The sequence below is a fragment of the Porites lutea genome, chromosome 13 (assembly GCF_958299795.1).
Source record: "Porites lutea chromosome 13, jaPorLute2.1, whole genome shotgun sequence".
Lineage (NCBI taxonomy): Eukaryota > Metazoa > Cnidaria > Anthozoa > Scleractinia > Poritidae > Porites > Porites lutea.
This window is the reverse complement of record NC_133213.1, coordinates 17,905,019-17,925,935: the sequence shown is the minus strand read 5'-3', so window position 1 is coordinate 17,925,935 and position 20,917 is coordinate 17,905,019. Positions and strand designations below refer to the sequence as shown.

Sequence of the window (20,917 nt, the reverse complement as noted above, 5' to 3'; positions counted from 1 at the left end):
TTTTGGGAAAAGAGCCACCGTGGGGAACCTTTTTTCAAGTAAAATTGTGTTGATTGTAGTAATTTGGCCATACTTGCGGGAAAAAAATCATTATTAAGTAACAGCAGCCAGTGTCCTCTAGCAACTTACTTGTGCCTTTAGTGCCCTATTAAGTGTATTATCACTAGCCTATAAGTAATCTGTGTAGTTTACTCAAACAACACTTGCTTTCTATTTATTCAGCAGATTAGCCTGGTATGAGATGTTGGTGACAGGAAATCCTCTCAAAGCAGACAGGATTAATACACTTTAAACACAAGCCTAAGTCTTGTAAGGTGGTTCCAGGGTTGTCACTAAGGGCCATAAACCAGGGTTTAAATTGGCTAATTTGGTACACAGTACTTGACTATTTTAAAAGGAAACGAAAGGAAAATTCAGTAGAACATAAACAACTTTCCGCCTTTTCAATTTCCTGCCCACTAATTTCATATACCCGGCAACTTGAAATCAGTGACAGCCTTGTGGATCTAGCTTTTACATCATCAGTGTATAAAAATGATTTATTAATTTGGATTTTTTGTTAAATTTGACTGTAAACACTTCTGGGAGTAAAAGGGCTAAGTCAAGAAACCATCAATGCTATACATGCATTAGACTTTTATTCTTTTTCTTTTCTTTTTTTTTTTTTTAATCAAAAATTGTTTTAAGCTTTTAATTTGAATTATGCTAACTTATACTAAATATTTTCATATTGGAAGAGACCATTTTGACCCACCTTTACATTGGTGTGTTAGAGTTGCTGTTTTTTATCAAAAATTTTACTTCATCAGTTTTCTTGCACCTTACATGTAAATACTAATACTGTTTTGACCCATTTGAAAAGTTTTTGTATCTTTGTATTAAAACTTTACTCAGGTGTTGTAATATTCTTCCTTTTTTCAAGTAGAGTGCCATTCAAAAGTTTTGAAGCACTGTTGTGGATCCTCAGACAACTGTTAATTCCCCCCATGTGTAATGACAGAGATGCTAACACATAAATAAATCATGTTATATTTAGAAAATTCAGTTTGGAAAATCAGTTTGTTTTGTTTTCTAAAACCTTGTAAAAAAGAACGCGATTCTTATTTAGTTAGCATACCTGGTGATTTTCAAGGGATTTGAAATGTGAAAATAAGACAGGCAATTTGAAAACTGGTTATGATAAAGAAAAATTGGAAATGGAAAGGAGCCCTACTTCTTAAACTACACGTAACTACAATGTACTACTCCTTTGCATGTCTGCGTAACGCGTAAAAGTATTCTTGAAAAGATGTCTAATATACGATCTTTACACCAACTTTACGTGTCAATTACGCTGATTTAAGTGTCTACTTTAAAGCGTATTTACACCAACTTTACGCAGAGCTTACAGTGCTTCTTTACAACACCTTTACGCATGTGCGTAAAGGTAGCGTAAACTTCGACTTAACGTGGCGTAAATGAGTCGTAAAGTTACGTAAATGAGGACTTTACGCCAGCTTTACGCCACCGTTACGCTCACTTACATTTCTTTTTTCGTGCTGTGTGGCTTCTTCGAAGAGAGCATTTTTCATGTTGCACTTGTTAGTGCATATTGTATCTGTAAGAAGAACCTATTGGAAAAAAGACAGTTGACAAATAAATTCAAAATCCTCTGGTAAATCTATTTTGCGAAGGCCACCAAAAATAGCTCTTACCGTTATCACGGTATTGAGCTTTTTTAAACATTTTTTGCTGGGAGGGTTGAGGGTGATGGGGTTGACGTGAAGTCGGTTACCACAAAAAGAAAATAACCGCAATTACTTTGTCAACAACCTTGTCACTCGTTTTAAGCTTAATTTCCAGTGATATCCCTTGATTGCCTGTGTCAATATTAAGAACACATACTCCTTAAATAAAGGCCTCACTAGCGACACGACCAACAGAAGCATGTATGAGCATCAGCAAACCTTGTGTGACAAGCGTAATATACTGATACTGTTTGAAAACATTATCCGCCAAACTTCACCTGAAAACAGATCTTTTTTGTAAAAGACCATAACACAGTTACGTTAGGTGAAGATCACGACAAAACTCGCAAGTAGCAGCCCAGTCGCGCTTGTCACACACAAACTTTTTGCTGTCTGCTTCTCTCTGCCCTCCTGCTGCGTCCCAAAGAGGAACGCGCTTAAGGAACGAAATCAGCAAATACACTACTAGCCTTTCCTGGGTATATCACGAACCATTAGAGAGGTTCAGCATCACGTTTACGTCAAACGGCAAACGCGAATTTGTACCACGTGACCAAGTTTCCTCTTTTAATACTTGTCGTTTACTGTTCATTATTTCTTCACCTAAATTAGTAGTTTCACGCAACTTTTTATCCATAAGAATTGTTTTGAGCGGTTTTTATCTGCTCATTTTCTATTTTGAGAAATTCTCAACTCGAATCGGACGTTTGCTGTTTGCCGTGTACGTGAAGCTTAACTCCTCTAATATAATGACCCAGTTGGTTGCTGCCTTAATTGGTTAGAGCGCTGCACCGGTATCGCAGAAGTCTGGCATCGAATCCCGGCAAACTGCAAGCCAGAGTTTCTTCCAGCTTTCTTCTCACAAATGCACAAGTCAGCTAGTTTAGCCTTCGTGGCTGGCGTTCGAAACGGACGAGGAAGAGAGAATTTGGGCGCGAGATCGCTTCTTGCGCGCCCAAATCCCCTTTCCCTCCCCTTTTGAACGCCTGCCACTCAGGCTATAGCAAGTTTAAATGCGAGGATCTTCCTTACATTTAACCTGCGTGGCTGGTGGGATTAGCGTGGGAGTGCTGAGAAGAGTGGGTGCAAGTCATTTTGAAATCATCCCTCGCGGCAAGCCACTCGCGAAAATCCCTCGCTTCGCCCCTCGCTTCGCGTGGCGGCTCCGCCACCAAGAATGTATCTCGGGCACAGAAATCCCGCCAGCTACACAGGCTACCTAACATTTATTTGAATACACTACCTGCATGTATCACCCAACTCATGACTGGCACTTGAGAGTCCCTGGTTTATGGATCGCGTTGCTCTGGAAATCACAGCCGTCATAGCAAACTAGTTGATACAGGCATCAACCATTCGCTCCAACAGCAGCTGTTCCTGGATAATGTTCTAAAAAAGCGGAACACCAAAGATAAGACTGTTAGAATCTTCTCTTCGATAAGTTATGCTGGCCCTTGCACTGCTGTAAACTCAGCATTCAAACTGACTACACATTTGCAAAACGATTCGCCGGAAAATCGTCCTAGCCTACGATTTCACTTTAACAACCATTGGTCATGCAGAAGAGTAGCTTAAACGTGAAAAAAAAAATTACAATATTGCTTTTTAGGTAAGCGCGACCCACGAAACAATTGTAGCATTATTTCTGGACGACGATTGTCGTATTCAATGCTGATTTATAACTACAAACTAAAAAAGTTAAGTCATTTTTGTAAAACTCTTGCTGGATTGTTTCGGTCGGGGGGGGGGAGGGTGGGGTGGGGTCGGCTCGCTCTACAACAGTTTGTTGACAGGTTTTTTGTCAAAGCGTTCTAAACAAGTCTGTTAAAAGCTAAAAATAGTTGAAATGTATAATGTACGACTGAGTGTAGTACCTTTCCCTATTTGGTAAGCAGAATTTCTGATATTCTACCAAAATCAGCAACATTTTCTTCCAGCTTTTTGACACTTTACTGCCATAAATGTTAAACGAATGAATAGATGTTAGATTGATCATAAAGTAGAACAATCACTTAATAAGGGTTATATCATTATTATGTGCAGTAAAAACTTGTTAACCTAATAAGTAAGGGAAAATTTTTTGCAAAGGGACAAACCTAGTTGTTTAATAATGACATTCACGATGACCAACAGTTTATTAGCAAGGAATCTAAGTTCTTTAAGTTTGTGAACTCTGTTCATGTCATTTGAAACAGCGCTGAAATCTTTGTTCTGGACCCCCACCTGTGTGCAAGGATTTGAGTATGCATCATGATTGGCCAGTTAAAAAAGCCATTGTTGATTTGCTAATCAAGATGAAAGGAAAATTGATACACACTTCTGGTAATTGGTTGAGTCCGTTGGGGGCCTAGGACAAGGATATGGGCGCCGCTGCACAAACGTTACTAACCAATGTTAAACCATGTCTGACACACAGGCTAGTACACCTTAATCAGCTTAGTCATACACATTAATTCAAGTACCTCTTGTGGTTCAAGGATACTGCTTCTCTATTTTCCCGTGAAAGACATGAAATGCGACAAATGTATATGAAATACATCAACTGCGAGGATCATGCTTCACTTGATTTCACTTCCGCAGTTCTCATATATGATTTATTTCATTTATTTAGATTTGTCACATTTCATCTCTTTCATGGGAACATATGAACACATAATTGACCTGCTCCCAACTTCAGTGGCTTCATGGCTTAGTTGGTTAGAGAATTGCACCCATATCGCGAGGTCATGGGTTAATTCAAATCCCCTTGAAGTCCTGAATGTTTTCAGGCTTCTCTTACACAGTTGCATAAGTTGCATTATAACAACTGCAAGGATCATTTTTCACTTTAAAGTCCCATGGTTTTCTAACCCTTAAAACAATAGTCCACCGTCAGTCCACAGTCTGCATTTTACCCTGTCCTTTTTACAATGAATGTTACCTGATAAACTTGTCGTTTGCAATTAGGCCAATATCAATCCATTCAATATATTTTCCAATGATGTCCAGAGGCACGTTATTGATGACACGCTATTTTCATATGTTTTCTGCATACAAAACACAATACAAAATAACAGTCAATAAAACTGAGATCAACCTTATTGTTTTGCTAAAATACCGGTATATGATTCCCACCTACCAGAATCTGAAACCAAGAGTCAACAGGCTCTGTGATGCACATATCCCTGATGTGATCTTTAATTTTTGTATTTCTTTCTACTTCCTGTTCATAGAAGAAAAATTATATTTAGCTTCTAAACTGATACATCAGTAAATGGTTTTACAAACTTGTACAAGACAGTGCAACCAACTGAAACTCATCAGAAGTTGACAGTTTCAATAATCGATCTTTTGAGTCTTGAAAAAGGAAATGATGAGACGAGTTTCAAGATGTTGACAATCAAGTTTCTAGAAGCAATGTCTTAACTCAAAAGAATTTTCAATGATTTTCATAAGAAGCAATAGACCTCTTTAGCTTGTATGTTTTGTTTTCCCAATAGAGGTCCCACGGGAACTTAACCCTTTGCCTCTTCATAATTTATGAGTAGATATGCACATGAATAAGACACAATTTGAAAGAAACAGTCCTCTAGGGTGTTATCATATGACCTGTATTGGAAAAAACAAAACATACCAGCTAAAGAGGTCTATTTCACACATGTACAGTGTAGCCCTTTGTAGAGTAAATGTTTAGATATTAGCACCAACATCTTAATGTGTGTGGCATGGTGGAGTTTGTCACAACTTCAACAAGCTTGTATATGCATAGCATGTTTAGATATTAACACCAACAACTTAATGTGTGTGGCATGGTGGAGTTTGTCACAACTTTAACAAGCTTGTATATCAGGCAAATATTATAAAAATTTAGCTACAGTCAAACCCTGCTTTACAGACACCCGCTAAATACGGGTTCAGCTTCACTCGCTCTATGCAAAGTTGCAAAATGAGATGTTAGGAAGTACAATATATAGTTCTAATTGAATAGGTAATCAATTTCTGTTTGATTGTACCTCTCTCTGTTGGAGATATATTTTCACCAATGGAAATTGTAGCATTACAGTTTTTAAAACAATTCACAACATTAACCTGTTGACTCCTTATCACATCTCTATCAACCACTTCCTCATCAATTGCCTTCAAAATCCTAAGATACATATCCACAGCTAATGCTCCATATTGCAAGCACTGGAGGAGGTCTGAGAAAAACAGCGGCCACTACAGGGAGAAGAGAAATGTAACATGAAGTTAAACAAAATTTAAAGCAGCTAATAACAAGGAGCATCGTCGTGTGTTGTTGGTCAGTGGTCAGTGTGTTGGCTCGAGCGCATGCAGTCAGCCTTGCTAACATCAGCTCCATATGCTTAGTACAATGCTTTCAAGGCGATTACTCGCTTTGTTCAACCTTTAGATTGTGCCTTTCCCCCAACCCTTCCCTCCCTTTAACTTTCCTCTGATAAATCATTGGAACAGGTGCCTGGTTCCATTGGTGTGGGGGCTCATGGCTGGAAGGCTTGAGTTTCCCAGCCATGAGGGCATAACACTGTCTAAGGGCTGACTCTCACAAAAGTGCAAGACCCTGGACATCCTGGGCACCCACTTTCACCAAGAGTTACAGTTGTTACCTGATTGTCAATAGGTTTAAATGCAAAAAAAATGTTTTTCTTGCTGGCTGAGCTTGTGAAAGAGGCAGGAAATTAAATGAAGTTCTCTCACACTGAATGAAAGCTGGGCACAAGTTACAATTTAGGGTATCAGTATTCGCGCTCATTACACTTGAAATAACAATAAATCAGCTAACCTTCTCAGGATAATCACAGACAAAGATCAAGCTAAAGACTTGCGCTGCCTTGTTCTTCAAGAAATTCTTGTTATCTGACTCGGTACAACACTGAAAAGTTACAACAAGGGTCAATGAAAAATCGCAGTGAAAATATTACAATTACCGCTACAGTGTACATGTAGGTATAAGAATTCACAGAACAAAGGTGCTAGTAAGACTGTCATGGCTTTGCAAACCAATGCACTTATGTCCACTTTTAGGTATCTTTGTACAACTATAAAAAACAAAGTTTGACAATTTTAAAGATTGACAATTTTGCTCTACCTTCTTACATAAAACAAGTTGTTTCAATTTTGATGAAAGACAGAGAGAGAGTCTAGACCATAATAATATGTCAAAGGTATTAGCAAGACATCCTTTTTCACCTAAAGACAGACATTGCGATCTAGGGTGAGTGGCAAAAAAAGAGAAAATGTTCCTTGGGATTCTACTGTAGAGTAAATTAACCTAGTGTACCTGATTTCGTAGCCAGGTCAAAAGAATCTCTCTTAGTGCTTGTTGATCTACAAGATTTGATGACACATGTCTGTGCACAGAATAAAAAATAAAAAAACATAGCCATTTTTTTGGGCAGGATCACACACTTAGACAAGATCATCCAAGATGTCTTGTACAATACAGGAGACTGAAGCATGTGTATACTGAATACAGCTAGTGATCAAATGTTTATTAGTTATTCCTGGTAAGAAAACAATTAAACCCAACTGTCTCTAGTTGGATGTTTTTCATCATAATAGCCTACATAATATCATACTAAGTGAGTAAATATTTTAAAAATCAAATTTTCTGATAACATCTTTTAATAAGAGTTATTCAGAATAATTTGGTGGACAAAAATTTAAAATGGCAGATCAACCAATAGAATAAAACCTTTTTGATTTTTCCATGGAAGAAAGATTAATTTTAAAATGGATGCCACATTATGATAATTATGTAAAAATTATTATTAATCATTATAATTAGAAATTATCAGTGTTTAATTTTACCTTGTTTTTATGTGATGCTCTAATACTTGAAAGCAAAAGAACTTGACACTTTCATCACTAAAACAACAACAAAAAAAACCAATATAGAAGACCAATAATGCAAAGGCAGATTACATTTTTTTATATCACACCCATACACAAGACAGTTGATGTAATACTAGAGCTACGTACATGTACCAGAATAGATGCTCATGTGAGTGGCACCCTTGAGATGAGAGAAATGTGTCCATAACTGAAGCTGATCACTTACAAGAATGGTTCTCGTCTGCAGCCACTAGAGGTGAAAGGGTTATATCATTGGCAGCTTATGAGAGCTTACTCAGCTACAACATTACAGTTTGGCATCCATTGATAAATGTCAAATGTGAAAAGTGGGGTACCCATAAAGCCATTTTCGGTCTCTTATGAACTTTATAGTGATTGACAATTCTCACACTTTCCAGAAACAATGCAGAAACAATACAAACTGGTATGTTACCATTATTTTTTAAGTGTTGAAATCAATTTTAAAGCATTTGAATTACATGAGCTTATTTGGATTAAATTTAGACAGACAGACTGAAATATTGTTTGTTGCATCAAATTTTGTGGTATTCCTAGCAACAACAATCATCTTGAAAAGGGTATACACAGGGGATTACATGATTGACACTCTCACTATGTCATTTTTTGTGATCAACAATTATCAATTGGTCCATTTCTGTAATGAAAAAAAATAGTGAGATACCAAGAAAACTGTTTGATACAGTTGCTCTGACAATGCTGTACTTCAGGCACAAGCATAAAATTCAATTGGTGTTTTGAAACATAATGGCAGGTATGCAAAAAAAAAATAACTCTAAAACTGATATAAGCTGAAAGTAGAGCTGTCTACTTAACCTTTAAGTCCCAATATCCACATACAAATTCTCCAAACTGATCTCTATATATTTCCTTAAAGAATGAGTTGAGAGAATTTGATAAAAGATCAAAGCATTTTCTCTTAGGTGATCATTTTATTAATTCTTATAACCTAATCTCTTGACATTGTATGGATATCGTTAGGAGAAAATTAATGTTGGCCACTATTGGGACTTAAAGGGTTAAGAGGAGTGTACTGTTCAGAGTCTCAACTGTATCAACTGGGTATTTATATACATAGGTAAAAACACACAGTTTTTCAAATAATAAACTTTTTCAATAACTGCAACACACTTTATGACAGGCAGGTACAAAAGTCGGACCGGATCAACTCGGACCGCCAGTCCGGGTCGGATCAACTTGGATAGACTCAGACCAACTCAGATCGAGTAAAAAAATAAAAAATAAATAAAATTGGAGTCGGATCAACTTGGATTATAAAAAGAAAAATAAAATCAGTCAGTATCACTTAACTTTCACCCGCCATTTTGTTTTTTTCTCATGAACTTGTAGTTGCGTAAATTAATTTTTTTTTATTTTTATTAATTTTAATGCTACACTAGTGAGCAGCACACATACACTTCCAGTGAACATTTTCAACTTGGAAGGAGCAGAAATCATGCTCGCGCAGGACAACAAAAATTTTCGTACCCCAAGCGAGAATTGAACTCATGACCCTCCGAATAACACATGTTTATCAGACGTTCCAACCACTGAACCAGAGGGTCACGAGTTCGATTCTTGCCCGGGGCATGAAAATTTCCTTTGTCCCGGGCGGCAAATTCATTGAGAAAGATGGTCGAGATGGGTCGAGATTTTACCTTCCTCGAGGTCATCCATATCTGTGAAGCAGAGCGCGTCGTGTAACGCAACCACAACCACGAGTTTATAACATGATCCGAGAGGAACTGGCACTAGTAAAACAAAATGGCGCCCGAAAGCCACGGAGAAAAAAAGGATGATCTGGCCTTTTTTACCCTCCAAATGGGTTAAACTTTCAGTTTTGCTGATTTAATTTAATTTTTTGAATTGCTCTGAGTTGATCCGAGTCCAATTTTATTTTATTTTTATTTTTTTATTCGATGCGGGTTGGTCCGAATCGATCCGAGTTGATCCGACCCAGACTGGCGGTCCGAGTTGATCCGGTCCGAGTTTTGTACCTGCCTCTTTATGACACGTCTAGTTACATTAGCCTGTGTAGCTGGCAAGATAAGCAGGCGATTGCTGTTGTTTTTGGTGTTGGAGCCCAAATAAAATTGGGAGCATTCAGCAAGCCAAATTGAAATGTCACTTGCCCCATTCTTGTTTTCACCCCAGCCCTGGCTTGTTTGCGGGATGTTGATGGAACCCCGCTATAACAAAGTGCCATGGTACCAAAAAATTGTTTGTTATAGCAGGTTCTTTGCTTCAGCAAACCAAAGCGAGCCAAGAGGTAGTCTGGGGAGGAGACTTTTTGCAGGTACAGTGAAACCCCACTATAAAAACGTTCTGACAATCATGTCTAGTTACCTTAGCCTGTGTAGCTCGCAAGATAAGCAGATGTTTGCTGTTGTTTTTAGGCATCGAGGCGGCAAGAAGATTAGGAGCATTGAGCAAGTAAAATTGAAATCCTGCTTGCCTTAATTCTTCCTTTTCCCGCCAGCTGCCATAGCTTGTTTGCAGGATTTTTATGGAACCCCTGCTATAACAAAGTGCCATGGTACCAAAAAAATAATATTGTTCATTATAGCGGGGTCTTTGCTATAGTGAAGCAAAGCAAGCCGAGAGGTAGTCTGGGAAGGAGAAAAGGTAGAACCTGGAGAAATGCCTTGATGCCATCAGTCCACCCTTGTCCATATTTTAAAATCTTTTCCCGAACTGTAGGTGCATGATATTGAAAGACCACGATACTGTCCACAGCACCGCAAATCTGTCAACATGAAGACATTTGACACCAAACTGACATCAAAGGCATGTCTCTAGGCTCTGCTGCATTTCCCCCCTGCCCCCTCCCCCCTCCAGGCCATCGCTTTTTCCTTGTTGACCCTGTTCTTTGCCGTTTCCCCCACTTTGGAGCTGGTTCCAGGCTATCCAATTTTTGTCAATCAGAAATAGAGAAATATTTTGAATGAAAGATAATGTCCTATATAAGCTAGTTGCATATGAATTATGAATGATAACGTAAAAAGAATAATTATATCAAATAATGAAGCCATTAAATCAAGTTCTGAATTAACGCACATAGGTTTCAATAAATTAATGTCCAAAATATCACACAAAAACAATTAACTTTAATATCAAATTTAAAATACCTGTAAAGATTACGAATTAGGGCATCACAACATAGCTTCCAGCCGTCTGGGGAATTCTTTAGCTGTTCAAAATATTGCAGGGCCGTAAAAGAATTAATAAGAATAATTTAAGCTATGTACTGTACCATTACATTGCCAAATGTTCGAACACGAACCGAACTGTTCAAAAGAAAAGTAGTTAGCAAGAAACTCACCCCTGTCTGTGATGTCGCATTTGCGGCCGCCTGAAGCCCTTGTAGCAAATTATCAGCCATGAAAACGCATCCAAAAGATGGTGGTCATCGCCTTCACATTGCACATGGAGCTAAAAGAAACACGACTTTCTCCTCACCACAGGTAGCCCAAGCTCGAAATATGAGCATCGGCGAGCATCGGCATTCAAAATATAAGGATTTGTATTGGAATAAAACCTACCGTTTCTGTAACCTACGAAAATGAAAGGATTTCAATAAAAAACAGTTTACCTTTCTTAAAATGTGTGTTTCGTCTCTCCTGTGTGGTCCACGGGCCGATTTATGGCCTTTTTATGGGTTTTTTTATGTAAACAGTTTTCTCTCTATATAAAATTTTACCCCGGGGGGGGGGGGGGGGGGGGGGTACTCCCATACATTACCTATACGGGTATGTGCCGCCCAACGGGGTCGCGATCTTATGCAAAAGAAATATATCACTTACTGGAATCATACCCTTCAACATTCACAAAAACTTAACTTTCATTATAAAATCAAAACGAATTATGGCCCTTCTGTCTACCTAGATCTAACAAGAAAGAACCCTTCTAGGAAAACATTAGTGAAACTGACAATAAGCAGTCACAAACTTAGGATTGAGACAGGTAGATACGACAATATACCACGTGACGAAAGGTTATACAATCTCTGCAATTGTAACAGAATTGGAGATGAAACTCACTTTTTATTAGATTGTCCAAGTTTTTCTTCGATAAGAGATATGTTCTTCTCTAAACTAGAACCTAGTTTACCGTTTCTACGACTACAATCACATGAGTCCCTATTATCACATCTGATGAATTCTACTGACTGCCGAATTTAACATTACATCTTCAATATTATTTTTACCTGCGAACGTCCTTGTTTGCAACGTGACTCGTTGGACGACGGACACAGAACTCCGTCGAAGTGGGAGGTCCGAAAGAGTTTGCAAAACTGCTCCGCCTTAACGTTAAGAATAGTATTCCTTTGAGTTACTCATCTCTCTCTGGCAAAACGACTGTTTGACCACTCCACACGAATGGACCAATTTCCATATTTTAGAATTCAACCTCAAACAATTCGAGTCTCTTGGGAATAAGCATTTCTAAAGAATTTATTAAGGTAATTCCCTTGAAAATGATGTCCTCACCCCCTCCCCCGACCCCCGCCCTTTCAAGACTTCTACAACTCGGGCTTAAAAGGAACGAATTGGTGGCAACGCCCCCGATTGCCGTAGAAAACCAAAACTGTATATCGGTTGCCGACACGACGAACTAGGTTGTGAAGGGAGGGGTGACTGAGAGGGCCACACAGTAAAAAATTGCCAGAGATCAAGACATTCTGGGCAGCTGACAGCCAAAAAAAAAAGCTAACTAGCCGAGCTGGAAACTCAGAGTGCGTTTCTTTACTAAAGTCTAAGATCAGATAAAAATCTGGATCATTAGAATTTTTCGTCGGGAAAAGAAATTTGAAAACAGCTTTTTCACTTTAACACCAGTGTGGAAACAGGTTTTTTCCTTCACAAAAGGATAAACGGACGACGGGGAAAACTCTACAATGCTCTCTGGGAAGGGCCTTTTCCTGGGGACACTCGCAGGCTGCGAAAAGGCGCGAAATCCCTTTCGCCTGTTGAATACCCTTGAGACAACAATTGTACACAGAACTTGGCTCCAATGTAGAGGTTTAATCCAAGACGTAACCAGGATGTAACCGTAGAAAATCATACACAGCACTCGTATTTAAGTCTAAGCTATTAATGATGCGACACAGATTACATCATAACTCAACGAGTCAAAATAACCGAATACAAAAATCATTTCTGAACGACTATTGGTGGAAATGGAAGCTTGTAGTGAAGCATTAATTACTTCCAAAAGTTTACACAAGTAGATGACCGTTCGTCACAGGTTGATTATAGCTTGGCGGCTACTAAAATCATGACTCGAAAAATACGTTTACGCTCAGTAAATATCAACAGGTTGTTTACCGTTTAGAGAAGCTAGGACTAAAGAATAAAGAATTTCTACATTGGCTTTTCATATTTTTATCAGCGAAAACAAAATAACTTAATAACAATAAATTCTCTTTTCACATTCCTCCACCTTAAGTTTCAGCTGTCCTCAGCTGAGTGGAGAGAAAAAAAATGAAGTTAAAAAGATAATTACCTTAAAGAGAAAAAACAAAAGCGCAGCGAATAAAACTGGAACCTTGTATTTTGCGTTTAGTTTTGAATTTTTTTATATTTGTTTTTCTGGTTTTTGAAATTTTGTATTTGATTTTGTGCCTGAACCGCGGCATAAACCGAACTAGCCTGAATATTGGGGCCTCGGGGGTCCAATTAACAAAGCAATAAAATAAGCAAATCAAATAGAGTACACTAACTGGAATTTGTAGCGTTTGTGCAAAAGACACTTCGTGAGGTCAATTCATGTGGCTTCTTTTTTTTTTTTTGCAAAATTGCGTAGAGCCACCCGTTCACACGGTGTCACAACAGGGCTGAAGACGCCGTGAGATAGCACAGTTAAGACCACATGTTGCTTTGAATGCGTATGACTAATTTAGTATAGAACCTTACCCTGTTGCTGGGGTTGTTTCAATTGCCCAATAAGGTCTCCCCAGGTTCTTACACTGTCCTAAGAAACCAAATCGTTTGTCTCCGAGTTCCTTGCTGTTTATCGTTTGCCGACACGAAGATACAAGTTGTGAAGGGGAGGGGTGACTGAGTTGGCCAAACAGTAAAAAATTACCAGAGGTCGAGACCTCCTGGGGAGCTAAGCTCCACAGGTAAATAGCAAAGCTAACTAACCGAGCCAAAAAACTGGAGAAACTGAATTAAGTAGTCGTATTTATACGCGGTTAAACAAATAAATAGTTCGACAGGAAAAAGGGGTACAGTAAACGGCAAAGTTACGACCAACTTGCAGATAAAAGGTGCCAACAATAGAAATAAGAAAACTTGATATTTAAACAAAACGCAGGCGAACAAGCCTATGAAATAGCAGTCCTACGCATAACTAAAAGCGAGTAAATGTAAAACTACAAAATTAGTGATTTAACCCAGTAATTGAATAAGCAATTTGACTACAAAATTAGAATTGAGACCTTTGTAGACAGTAAGAGTAAACTGATCAGCCAAAAGAATAAAAACTACAACTGTGTAACTATAATAAAAGCATCAAAGACTCTATCATATTGTCAATAGACACGTCTAAAATGATTCTGTAAAATATGGTATAATAGTGAAAATAAGAATTGACTACTGATTCCTGATGTCCTTCTCAGGTGACTACTGGACAAGTTACTACTGCACAAGGTGTGCACACGACTAGTCTTCTAAAACAATCTACGAAAAGTACACTTGATTTTCTCTTCGGGATAAGGAGTTTCTACGCCATGAACGATCCACTTTGTATTTGTTACACAAAAAAACTGAGTTCAACTTCAGATAGGAACCGCTTCACTGCATTCGCTTCGTATCTATACAACAAAAAAAGCAAAAAGAAACGTTAGCAAGCCAGTAAAAGGAAAGGATAGTGATTTCAGCTAGCGAGGTACAATATTCTAAATCTGTTAGAGCAAAGGATAATATTTAAACTGGTAACTTCATTCTACAAACAACCTTATTGTAGATTATTGATACTTTCATACCGTAAATCCCCTAGGAAGCCCCCCTATCCAATAAGCCCCTACCCCCCCAATTTCAGGGAAGAAAATTCTTTTCTTTTAAGGCCCACTCCCACTATTCTTAAATAATAGACGTACGGTAGATGCAATTATTAATCACGATTGTAACTCCTCACATGGACTGATCCCGTATGGTTTATTCACATGAAGTTCAAACTTGTTTTTGATGTTCGGCTGCGCGACCTCCAACTTCATATGATTCAGTTTTTCTACTTTGGCTTCGGTCTCTATTCGGAATAGAGAATCGATAGTCATATCACAATCTTCGCTTAATAAAATAACCCCCTCTCTATTAACCCCCCCCCCCCCCCTTAAACATGCTTGAAAGAAATAAGTCCCCGGCCGGGGGGGAGGGTAGGGCTTAATAGAGGATTTACGGTAGGTTCCTACCTTTCAGTCGGTGAGTATGACCTCTGTTGCATCCCAAACCGACCACTCATCAAAAATACCAAAATCATTTTTCCACCCAAAGCACCATACCTGGAACCACTCCTAAGCGATCACCGTTCGTAAGTGACCGGCAAATATTGGCATTTTAGGTGGTCCCTTACGGCAGGTTCTACTGTAATGTTACAATGGAACGAACTCAAACAGGGCCACCGACACTTTGTAATGTACAGAAATGTTCTTGTGTTTGACTGCCTAAAATATCCTAAAGTCAGAGTCCTTTTTAACTGTTGACATGACCTGTCATTGGCAGCTTGATGTTAAGTGGCACCGGTTGAGTTCGTTGCCTTATAAAAATTTTGTTTAAGCACGTAATATGATCCCAGGTTTAAATACATCCCAAAATACCTTGCTATTTATTTGATGCCGTCAAACTCAAGCGTCACGTCATCACCAATGAGAACAAACGGCGCCCAGTACTTCACTGCACTAAAGCGGTCAGATTCTCTCATGGATTTCATGGCCTCATTCAGAGCCTCACTGGCACTCCTTCCATTGACTAGTTGTCGGTAGAAAAATTCCATGAACTTCATCGTAGCCTCGTCGTCAATCGCCCAAAGGGACACCAGAACAGAACGAGCACCAGCACCCAAAAATGCCCGTGCGATGCCGACCACACCCTCAGATTTGACTTCTCCCCGAGCACTATGACAACAACTAAGTACAACAAGTCTTGCCCTAATCTGTGCCTTTAAAACATCTTTCATAGTTAAGATAAAGTCCTCTGCTGGATCCACGGATGAACGCGTTGTGTTTGGGGCCAAGGCAATTTCTCCTGTTTCCATTTCACCGTGAGCAGCAATATGCACCAAAGCAACAGAGGAAATACGTCTCAACACTTCATCTTTTGTTGCCTTCGTTCCAACGAGAGGTACAGTGTGAAGAATTTCCCCAATCATTTCCACTTCTTTTTCGGCCCACGCTAACTGCTGTAGCGTCGTTACCTCCTGTACCCACGGATCGCCGACAAGAAGAGCGCCAGTCTTGCTGTGCCAATCTGCTGGAGAGTCTTGGATTAATCGAAGACTAGAAAGCGAGGGGAGCAGACGAATTCTAAACGTTTCGCAGAGGTACTTTGATTTCATGTCCATAAAAGCAGCATAAGGCGCCAAACACAGAGGTCCTTCTGGAACAATCACAATTTCATCGCCGTCGAGTAAGGCTCTTATAGGGTCTATAACAACATCATACAATGTTTGTAAAGACTTTGTCTCAAAATATGAAGGGTGACACCTTGGCTTACTGGGGGATCTTTCTTCCGCTAGCTTTTTATCGCTTGGGTTTCTTAATGAACGATCTTCACAATTAACATCAGCTCTTACACCTATTACTTTATGTGTAGCCTCCAATAGAGACTGAAAATAGGTTGTGACGGACATATCAATCTCAGTTCTTCTAGTTTTGATTTCATTTCCTTTCTCGTTCACCCAGAGAACTATTCCTCCCTCGCTGATACCCATGAAAGCTGTATTTGGTGGTAAGTAACTAGCAAAATCACTTGAGCTTGTACAAAGTGTTCCCATTTCTGGGCGTAACCCTTTAAGGCCATAATTGAACTCCAGAAGATCATTTAAAGCTCCTGCGCGTCCTTGATCAGCCGTTAAAAGTGCCTCAATGACTTTACCTTCCTTAAACTGCAGCTCCCACAGCCTCAAATTAATATGATCATACGTACTTTTAAGGCTAATCTTCCATTCGTCGTGAGATATGAGATTTCTCCTAATGTGGTCGAAGGCTATAACACTGTTCTTATAACACTGAATAGCTCTCTGGAATTCTCCAAGACTGTGATAGGCGTTGCCAAGATTACCGTACGCTTTTCCTTCTCCTGCCCTGTCCCCCACTTCTTTCCAAATTTTGAGGTGCCGTTCATGGTATTCTATGGCTTTCTGGAAATCTCCAAGACTAAAATAGGCGTTGCCAAGATTACCGTACGCTGTTCCTTCTCCTGCCCTGTCTCCCACTTCTTTCGAAATTTTGAGGTGTTGTTCATGGGACTCTATGGCTTTCTGGAAATCTCCAAGACTTCTGTAGGCGTTGCCAAGATTACCGTACGCTCCTCGTTCTCCTGCCCTGTCTCCCACTTCTTTCGAAATTTTGAGGTGTTGTTCATGGTACTCTATGGCTTTCTGGAAATCTCCAAGATTTCTGTAGGCGATGCCAAGATTACCGTACGCTTTTCCTTCTCCTGCCCTGTCTCCCACTTGTTTCGAAATTTTGAGGACTCGTTCAAGGTACTCTATGGCTTTCTGGAAATCTCCAAGACTGTCATAGGCGTTGCCAAGATTACCGTACGCTGCTCCTTCTCCTGCCCTGTCTCCCACTTCTTTCGAAATTTTGAGGTCTCCTTCATGGTACTCTATGGCTTTCTGGAAATCTCCAAGATCTCTGTAGACGATGCCAAGATTACCGTACGCTTTTCCTTCTCCTGCCCTGTCTCCCACTTCTTTCGAAATTTTGAGGTGTCGTTCATGGTACTCTATGGCTTTCTGGAAATCTCCAAGACTTCTGTAGGCGTTGCCAAGATTACCGTACGCTCCTCGTTCTCCTGCCCTGTCTCCCACTTGTTTCGAAATTTTGAGGAGTCGTTCAAGGTACTCTATGGCTTTCTGGAAATCTCCAAGGCTAAAATAGACGTTGCCAAGATTACCGTACGCTGTTCCTTCTCCTGCCCTGTCTCCCACTTCTTTCGAAATTTTGAGGTGTCGTTCATGGTACTCTATGGCTTTCTGGAAATCTCCAACATTTCTGTAGGCGTTGCCAAGATTACCGTACGCTTTTCCTTCTCCTGCCCTGTCTCCCACTTCTTTCGAAATTTTGAGGTGTCGTTCATGGTACTCTATCGCTTTCCGGAAATCTCCAAGACTGTAATAGGCGATGCCTAGGGCGTGCTGGAAATCTTTAAAGTTGACAAAGGGGTCGCCAATATTACCATTAACAGTTGTGGTTGTCATATTTTTTTTGCTGTCTTTGCTATTTCAGCTCAGCCACGTATTGTGGTTTCTTTTTTCTGCTGATACCATTTCTCTTTATGTACGATAACGAAGAGGGTCCGAAAAGTAAAATTAAAAGTTGGAGTAAAAGCTTATTTATTAGCTCCTTTACTATTCGTTTTTGTCGATCACACTCGCATTTGATTTGCTTCAAAAAGGGATCCTTCTAGTACGTGTTTTTCATCGTTGTATAATATGACTTGATGGACTGGGGTCTTCTCTAGAAAAGGAAAATGTTAACATTCGTTTGGTGATAATGATCGAACTTAAAAAAAAAAAAACAACAAAGAAACAGATTTACCATTGTTTAAACATGGGATATGATATGGCCGCGCGGAGATGGGAAAATTCTTTCCGAGTGTTGAAAATATTTCACTCGTTCACTGCGCTCACTCGTGAAATATTTTTTTCAACACGAGAACAGAAATTTCGTATCTCCAAGCGACCATGTATTGTTCTCTTTATTATATAAACACCGATGAAATACCAGACCATTTTACTTAAATAGTTTTTTGGTCTCAAAGGTGCGGTTTATTATGAAGCCATAGCAACGGTGACATTTACAAATGTGAAGATAACATGTTATTTTCACGTGTGAAGATATCAAGTTTTCGCACGAAAGCTCACTTGGTATTTCATTGGCGCTTATATAATAAAAATTGTCTGTCTACTCATTGTACATTCATCTACCTTCCACTGAAAAAATAAATCCGTTGTCAACAAACTACAAACCGGGCCAGCGGAAACATCAGTTCAGAAAACTCAAATTTGGGAAAGTGAACTTATTTCTAAGGGTTAACATCTCTGGGTAGTGGAATACAAGTGTTTAGCAACTGAAAAGAAAACCTATTTCTTTACCACTAAAACACTGAGAAAGTTACAGTTATTTTAAGCTTGCGGGTTTTCAAAAAACTATAATGGTTCATATATAATAGGGATAGCCCCCAGGCCGCTGGCCCTGCTCGGTTCCAGCTCAAGTCCGTAACTCGGCGTGAAACCTGAGGAGTTTTCCTTTTTTCCCTCCTATTTTCTTAAGTAGATCTATGAGTAGGATGAGCATGATCGTCCGAGGGCTGACGTAGTACTAAATAGGACTGTTGCATTGACATTGACTGACGCGCGGTAATCATCTGCACAGTCAAAGTGAGTTGTATTACGTCAGTTGATGGTACAGTCGAACCTCCTAACGCGACCACCTCCCATAACAGACCGCCTATCTAAAACTCATGCACCAAAACTTTACCAGTCAAAGCCTTACAGTTGGAACCTCTTGTAAGCGACCGCAACCACTTTTTGGGCCTGAAAGTTTAATGATTTTCCATTGTTTTTAAGCTCTAGTGAGCGACCAAAATCGACCACTTGACGCATTCTCTGATCCGTAGTTCGCTGTGTGCACTATGCTACTTAGAATATACGACATGTACGAATAACTTTGGAAACAACATTGAACTACTTATGGCGTAACTTAGAAATTGCATACATTAAGTTATCTTCCATAAAGTAGATGTGCCCAGACCTCTTCTTGGAGGAGATCCCCTGTGGATCGATTCTTGTAAGCGACCACCTCCCGTAAGCGACCACTAAGTCTTTGCATTTTGGATGCTCGCTTATGGGAGGTTCGACTGTATTGAACTCTGATTATTGATCTGACTGGGCAATTTCGCGATGTCATTGGTCGTCTGTCAGTTAAGTAGTGATTTTAATATTGGCTATGAAGACTCGTATTGTCATTGGACAGTTGACTTTCCATCCGTCTATATTGTCACAGTTAAACAGTCGTTTATGTTAGTCAAATTGTCGGTTGTACAGTCATTCTCTCGTAACTAGTTTTGCTTGAGTCCGTCAATGAAGTTGTTTGTACGGTGCCGGCAACTGTTGACTACGATTCAATGACGTTTGTTCTCAGTTGGTAAACCAGCTTTCTAAAGTGGGTCGTTGATAGTAGTCTGAGAATACGTAATACATGTCGCAGAGTCCCAGTCGACTTGATGTTTCGTCTGTAAATGGTGATCAGCAATGCAATTGTTGACGTCACCATTTCTCGTCGCTTGTTTGCGTTCGGTCAGTCGCGTGCTAAGGTTTCTGTCGGTTTCAGCAATGTAAGTAGCCTGACAGCCGCAGCATTTGATCTTTAATACTACTCCCTGTCTGTCTTCCGGTTTGTCTTTGTCCTTGACATTAGAGTGTGCAACACGTATATTGTAAGGTTGTAGTATACGCGCGATAGTTTCAGAGGTGCCTCTGAAACTATCGCACGTATACTATACCAAAAAGAGTGATAAATAGTTTGAATAAAGCGATTTTAAAAATCATCCGCGTTTCTTTGTCCGGAAATAAGACCACTTGTCCGGAAATGGGTAAACTGCGAAGAGCAGACGTATTTCCGGTCGTCGCTTCTCTCCCGGAAATGCGGCTGCTGTTCGCAGGCTAGGAAATGGGGCGAGTAAAATTAGTTTTTGACGGCACTAATTTCATTTACGTCATTATCTCTATAGCAAGAAATTATTAATCTGGCGCATGCTCAACGGAAATCACAAGCGGCTTGCTGCAGAGGTTTCTCACGGGGCGTATTAAAACAAACCAACTACGCGACACACAAGCCACGCAAATGACTTCGTAAACGCTAAAAGCCATGCAAGAGAGAAATCTCTGCTCGCAGGGTAGTAACAGTAAGGTGAAAACATAATCACTGAAATAGAAAATCAGATTACATGTGGCAATATCATTAAGGATGCAGTTCATGAGAATTAAAACGTCATCATGACTTATGATTATTGAATGTGCGGGCCTTCATTATCAAGCACTGAATCCATGTAAAAAGTACAAAATACTCATGCAAGACTGAATTTGTATGA

General features: G+C 39.5%; 2 protein-coding genes across 4 annotated transcripts in view; both read right to left on the bottom strand.

The window, feature by feature from the left end:
• Positions 1-1,487: 1,487 nt before the first annotated feature.
• Positions 1,488-11,019, bottom strand: LOC140922486 (exportin-T-like). The gene is made up of 7 exons (XM_073372466.1): positions 10,921-11,019; positions 10,727-10,788; positions 7,006-7,075; positions 6,508-6,597; positions 5,796-5,924; positions 4,846-4,929; positions 1,488-1,610 (listed from the first exon to the last, which is right to left on the bottom strand). The coding sequence occupies exons 1-7, from the start codon at positions 10,978-10,980 to the stop codon at positions 1,488-1,490; spliced, it is 618 nt and encodes a 205-aa protein (XP_073228567.1). The 5' UTR covers positions 10,981-11,019.
• A 1,390-nt stretch (positions 11,020-12,409) lies between these two features.
• The window catches only part of LOC140923198 (uncharacterized), a 23,363-nt gene continuing 14,855 nt past the window's right edge, over positions 12,410-20,917 (bottom strand). For all 3 annotated transcript variants that reach the window (XM_073373273.1, XM_073373275.1, XM_073373274.1), the window contains 2 exons: positions 15,418-18,282; positions 12,410-14,415 (listed from right to left, as the gene is read on the bottom strand). In XM_073373273.1, the coding sequence (XP_073229374.1) occupies positions 15,426-18,023 (2,598 nt within the window). In that variant the 5' untranslated portion in view covers positions 18,024-18,282 and the 3' untranslated portion in view covers positions 12,410-14,415; positions 15,418-15,425. The remainder of the gene's footprint in view (positions 14,416-15,417; positions 18,283-20,917) is intronic.

Bases quoted from the DNA above. Each gene is read 5' to 3' on its own strand.
- LOC140922486 (XM_073372466.1), bottom strand. From the start codon at position 10,980: ATGGCTGATAATTTGCTACAAGGGCTTCAGGCGGCCGCAAATGCGACA. The intron at 7,076-10,726 runs GTATTTTAAATT...TTCTGTGCACAG, and splicing joins CTAATTCGTAATCTTTACAG to ACATGTGTCATCAAATCTTG. The intron at 4,930-5,795 runs GTTAATGTTGTG...TTCTATGAACAG, and splicing joins ATGTGATAAGGAGTCAACAG to GAAGTAGAAAGAAATACAAA.